At 37.9% G+C, this 6463-nt stretch overlaps 1 protein-coding gene across 1 annotated transcript in view; it reads left to right on the forward strand.

Moving 5' to 3' along the window:
• Positions 1-6463, forward strand: part of LOC106867834 (transmembrane 7 superfamily member 3) — a 33059-nt gene that overhangs the window by 15535 nt on the left and 11061 nt on the right. Inside the window, exons 3-5 of the mRNA XM_014912863.2 lie at positions 375-658; positions 3307-3484; positions 5126-5212. Coding sequence (XP_014768349.1) covers positions 375-658; positions 3307-3484; positions 5126-5212 — 549 coding nt within the window. The remainder of the gene's footprint in view (positions 1-374; positions 659-3306; positions 3485-5125; positions 5213-6463) is intronic.

Below are 6463 nucleotides of genomic sequence, written 5' to 3' on the forward strand. Positions count from 1 at the left end.
CTGACTCGTAGAGATAACATAACGAGTTATACAATTTAATTATTACATTTATTGTTCAATTACATACAAAGAACGCACTCACCCAATGTTCGTTATGAATAAACAAAAGTCATGTCCGCCATATATATATCAATGACATTTTACTACGACAGTCCCACAAGACAACAACAATGAAACAATGAACTCAGACGAACCACATGACACACGGAACGTCAGACGAATTACATATCTAACAGTCCATATAACAGTTTGGTATCAAAGTATTATCAAACTTTGCACATTCTTCTGTAACATCTACTATGTTAAGCCCCTAAATGACAGAGTGCCAGTTATTGTTAGTTAATCTTATTCTCTATATTACATTCTTTCTGCAGATCCCTTACCTGGAGGTTGTAATCAAGAATTTAATTTGGAAATCGATCCAAATATCAAAGTGACATATCCCAAGTTACTGACAAATGTGGACTTCCAGTGGTCAAATGGTCACTTCTCCCGATCAATGCTACCACCAAGCTGTGAAGATATGGTAATGCAGACAAGTCTGCATTATTATGTTTTCGTCTATTTTATGAATGAAGTTCAAACAGATGACTTGTCCACCCTGCAAGCTGTTACGAAAATGCTTTCGGTTGATGATATTTTTGAAACTGGAAGATATGTAAGTAGTTTTTATATTTTATTTCTTTCCAGTAAATTTTATAATTGTTTGTTACATGTGGTATCCATTATAAGCTGTCATTGTTGGAGAAAGATTTCAGATATCAAAATCTATAGAACAAAGGATAAAATGCCTTTTTATATTTCCTAATGTATTAAAGTGCTGATATTTGAAACCAATATTTTTACATGTACTTTTATATTCCGTGTTCAAATCGTACCAAGTTTGACTTTATGAAGAGGAGAATTGATAAAAGGAACACCAGTCCTAACTGGGGTCAGTTAAATCACCCTCATCTCTTCCCTTAAATCAAGTTCAGAATCGTTGTTGTCATCATCATCATTATCATGCTCCTTTAACATCCATTTTCCATGCTGGCATGGGTTGGACGGTTTCACAGGACCTGGCAAGCACCAGTTTACAGTCTGATTTAACTTGGTTTTTATGGCTGGATGCCCTTCCTAATGTCAACCACATCACAGAGTGTGCTGGGAGCTTTTAACGCGGCACCACATGAGTGCTTTTTACGTGGCAATGGCGCAAGACTCGTGCAGGCAAACCTCTTCAATAGGGGGAGCAGCCTTAACACTTCTGCTGTGTAGGATAGATCTTCTGGAGTACAGCCGGGTGCCAGGTATCTCAGGCCTTTGTCATCTCATCTGAAAGGGTCAGCATCCTGAGCTTGTCCTTCAGTACTTCGTCCCATGTCTTCCTATGTCTCCCTCTTCCACATGTTCCATCTACTTTAAGAGATTGGCACTTCTTTATGGAGCTGTCAGCATCCATCCACATCATGTGACCAAACCAACACACTCTTCTCTCTTGCGCACAGCAACCAATTCCTCTTATACATAACTTCTCTCTCAGTGCACCAGAACTTGGTCGAACGTGTACACTGACATTGCACATCCAGTGGAGCATACTCGCTTCATTTCTCTCCAGCCTTCAACATGTCCCCTGCATTCAGGGCCTGCGTCTCACTATCATATAAAATTGTTGTTCATATACATGATTCATACAATCTTCCTTTCACTCGGAGAGAGAGAACTTTTGCTGCCATCAGAAATAAAAGTTTTCTGAATTTTCTCTATCCTATCGTTATTCAAGCAATTACACTTTCCGTGCATCCTCGCCTACAGCTAATTTTATCCCCTAGGTAACAGAAATTGTCCTCTACCTCTAAAGAGCCACCAGGGCATTTGAGAAAATCAACTTTCCATGTATCAGTAGTTTTTATGGTTCTCCTGCATCTTCCACATACAAACATTACTTTCTCTGATAACCTTCCTGTTGTTCCACTGTGGGTCCATGGCTTACACTGGGTACACTGTATGGAATTCCTGGCTACTCTTTTCCGACAGATAAAGTAATGCCACTTACCAGAAGTGGGTGGGGTCCTGTCTGTTTTAATTGCTGGAAAGAAGTAATTTTTGAAAAATGTAAACTAGACATTTCTTTTGTGGGTTAACATGTCATATCGTTTATGTCATCAAGAATACCAATGCATTAATTATTGGGTTGATGCATAATTATTGTGCCAGCCCACATTAACATTGCATTAATATTGTTATCGTTAATGATGATAATAATGATGATGATAGTGATGATGACAACGACAACGACGATGGTGGTGGTGGTGGTGGTGGGGGATGTGTGACGACAACAACAACATTATTAATGATTTTTCTTTCAGTGACACAAAAGTTACAATGTTTCTGACAGGGAAGTACTTGACTGAATTTTTTTTGGTTTGGTATACGGAAGCATGAAAACCAAAACTGGAACGTCTAGGTGTGGCTGTGTGGTAAGAAGCTTGCTTCCCAACCATTGGTTCCGGGTTCAGTTCCACTGCATGGCACCTTCAACATGTGTCTTCTACTATAGTCTTGGGCTGACCAAAGCCTTGTGAGTGGATTTAGTAGACGGAAACTGAAAGAAGCCTGTTGTATTTATATACATTTATATATATATATATATATATATGTGTGTGTGTGTCTGTGTTTGTCTCCCCACCACCACCATTGCTTGACAACCGATGTTGGTGTGTTTACATCCTTGTAACTTAGCGGTTTGGCAACAGAAACTGATAGAATAAGTACCAAGCTTACAAAGAATAAGTCCAGGAGGCGATTTCTTCGACTAAAAGGCGGTACTCCAGCATGGCCACAGTCAGAATGACTGAAACAAGTAAAAGAATAAAGGTGGAATAGACAGGACAAAATCAGAGAGGAGAGGAGAGATGGAGAAGAGGTGAGAGGCCACAGAATATGTGACAAAAGAACTCAGGCAAATAAACAAGAGCTAATGATAATAATGGTTTCAAAGTTTGGCACCAGGCCAGCAATTTCGAGGTGGGGAGGGGGTCAGATGATTAAATTCACCCCAGTATTCAGCCGGTACTTATTTTATTGACCCCCAAGAGGATGAAAGTCAAAGTCAACCCCAGTGGAATTTGAACTCAGAATATGATGATGGATGAAATGCCATTAACAATTTTGCCAGCTCAATGCCTCCAATAAGTAATAATAACAATAATAACAATAATAATAATAATAATAATAAAAATAATAGTGCATGTATTTATTGGCAAAATGACCCTCCCTAAATATAACAAAGAATTATATCTGTTTTGATATGTATGATTGCAGGTGAAGTTAATACATAACAACAACATTGAGAAATCAGAGCTGAATCTGGTTTCTTATCCTTGTGTCAGTGCTGTGGTGAATCTCATTGTTACACAATCGGGAAATGGCATTCAGACATCTGCAGCTTATGTACCGACTGTCATCAACCCGGATTTGTTGCAATGTGAGGAAAACAAAAGTAAGTATACTGCTCTAAGTTTTGCACTGATTAACATTTCACCTTCTTTCTATATAATCAGATACTGGTGTCACGCATAAGACCATTATTTAGTGTCTCTGAGCGAATGACAGCCATCTACCATGAAACAGCCGTTAGCATTATTGTTGACCGTCTTGTATCATCAATTTATATGGGAATGAGACTGTTGTGTGACTGGCTATTGTAGTTTTTAGAATAATGTAAGGTGTGCTGGTGCCACATAAAAAGCCCCCATGCTGGTGCCACATATAATGCTCTGGTACTGGTGCCACGTTAAAAGCACCCAGCGTGCTCTGTAAAGTGGTTGGTGTTAGGAAGGGCATCCAGCCATAGAAACCACGCCAAATCAGACAGATGGAGCCTAGTGCAGCTCCCTGGCTTGCCAGCTCTTGTCAAACCATCCAACCCATGCCAGAATGGAAAACGGATGTTAAATGATAATGATGATAATGATGGTGGTGGTGGTGGTGGTGGTGGTGGTGGTGGAAGTCGTGCTTGTGTGATTTTTACCTTAATGAACCAGAATTAACTCCTTACAAGCTGATCAATGAAGTCTCTGCATGGTTGCTTGACCTTCTGAAAGGAAAAACAGACATATTTTACACAAGTCAAATCCCACCATCTTAAAACAGACATTGTGGTCCTTTATAAACAAACCAATCAGGATGTGTTCAGAGCTGAAATGTCTTCGATCATATGCCATGTTTGTTCAGGGTTGATTTGAGGCCAAATAACAACAGAAGCAACGCAAACCATTCCAAGCTAACGAGTGGGAGGAGATCTATTAAATTACTCAATCAACTTACCCCGCCTCCCACCTCCACTCACATCACATTTTATCATTTTTAACAAAAAAAGAAAACAGGCACTTTGGATGATGTCGTCTAATGTGAGAGGCTCTATATTGTTGCTTGACCTGCTAGAAATAGTAGCTAAATACTACACTATATTGTTGTAACAAAGAATGGCACATTGGATAATGTAATCCTAGATACATGGTGTAAGGATTAAGATGTATCAACCAAGATTGGAATGCATGTTTAATGGATTAGTGTTAATCTGGAATGAAAAAACGGCCAAGTCTTTAAGAAAGCAAAAGTAAATATTCAAAACATTTATAAAAAATATAAAATTGAAATTACCTGATATATTTTTGTTTTTGCCTAAATTATTTATATTTATTATTTTTTTAAAAACAGATTCCAATAATTCATAATTCTAACTTACTCTTGTTTGAACTTGCTGGTGCCACATAAAAAGCACCTAGTGCTCTCTGTAAAATGGTTGGCATTAGGAAGGGCATCCGGCTGTAGAAACCTTGCCAGAATAGACAATTGGAGACTGATGCAGTTCCCAGCCTTAGTGGCCCCCTTTCAAACCACCCCAACTCATGCCAGCATGGAAAATGGACGTTAAATGATGATGATGATGATGTGAACTGTCAAATATCAAACTGTGTATAATGTTCCCCAATTCATCATCATCATCATCATCATCATTTAATGTCTATTGTCTATGCTGGCATGGGTTGGACAAATTCTCTCCTTTATTTCAGATTTGGTATTTACTCTTTGAAACAACAAAAATATATTTTATTTTTCAATTGTTTTAATATTTCAGATGACGCCTTAACCATTGTAATTTCCTGTTTTACCATCCTGCTAGGATTCTTGTTGTGTTTCTTTGGACACAGGTATTTTAAAACAGGTATGTCTTCATCTATTGCCTCTTATTGTTATGCAATATTGTGCTGGTTCCTCATAAAAAGCACCTGTGCTGGTGCCACGTAAGAGCAAGGCAACTATTCTGTAATAGTCTGGAGAGCAATTTAGAGCAATGGTCAATCAGAGTTGGTGGTGGTGGTGATGTTGTTGTTGTTGTTGTTGCTGGTGTTGTTGTTGTTTGCTTATCCTTTTCATGGGTGAATGTCAAACATATTTAATTGCCATCTTAAAATTCTTGACATTGTTCAGTTCAGGTCTTTTGTTTGTCTGAATTTGAAGTTGTCTGGGATACGCTTTATAGTGTTCGGTTCTTCTTTCATAGAATGTGGTTCCATATTATAAAAATCATCACTGCCATTATCAGTAAATTGGTGGACAAAATGCCTTGGAATTACATCCTATAAAAACTCTGAGCTCAAATTCTATTGGGATTGATTTGCCTTCCTTCCTTTCAAAGGACAAGCGAGTGTTGTTGGCCATTCTCTGCAGTAATACCATTGCAAAGCATGGCTGAATGTGCCATTTGGTTTGGGACATACAACCCATTACCCGATCCTTGCTTCCATCTTCTAATGCTTAATTCCCGCTCTACCAGTTTTTATTTTTCTTTGTTTCCATGGTGAGGTAGTTAGAAGTTTTTTTTCTTGCTAATTTGATCTTTTATACTTTTGATGTTTTTTCCTTTCTTTTCCTCCTGTAAAAATATGTTGATAAAATGGATTTTTTTATAAATCTACAAGTACAACACTTTTAACAGTAAAAAAATGAAACAAAATAATAATAAAAAACCGGACACTTAAATATTGGTCTGGATGTAACTGACGATATCCGTTCCACCATACAGCTTGTATTAGAAATAATCATCTTTATTATTATTATTATTATTATTATTTTATGTTTGACTTTTGTTTTGCATTTGTACAAGTTGGATCCAAGTCTCACCCAGAGACCTCAAGAGACAACAAGTTAGAAGTTCATGTAGGTGTTATGCCTAGGGTACCATATATTTGGATTTGTACAGTTTTGTTCAAGTGAATGTTTAAGAAACCATAAGAAAATTATGTTTGCTTTAAAATTTGAGATCACATAGACAATATTTTACGTAGGATATGGGCAGTTCCCATGAGCACTATCTTTTGGACTTCAGCCATTTTGGGGTTTCCTGGTATCTGAGCTAGGTAGTAATCAGCCCGTTTCGCTGTCATTCCCAGGGCACCTATGACAATAGGTATTG

The sequence above is a fragment of the Octopus bimaculoides genome, chromosome 5 (assembly GCF_001194135.2).
Source record: "Octopus bimaculoides isolate UCB-OBI-ISO-001 chromosome 5, ASM119413v2, whole genome shotgun sequence".
Classification (NCBI taxonomy): Eukaryota; Metazoa; Mollusca; class Cephalopoda; order Octopoda; family Octopodidae; genus Octopus; species Octopus bimaculoides.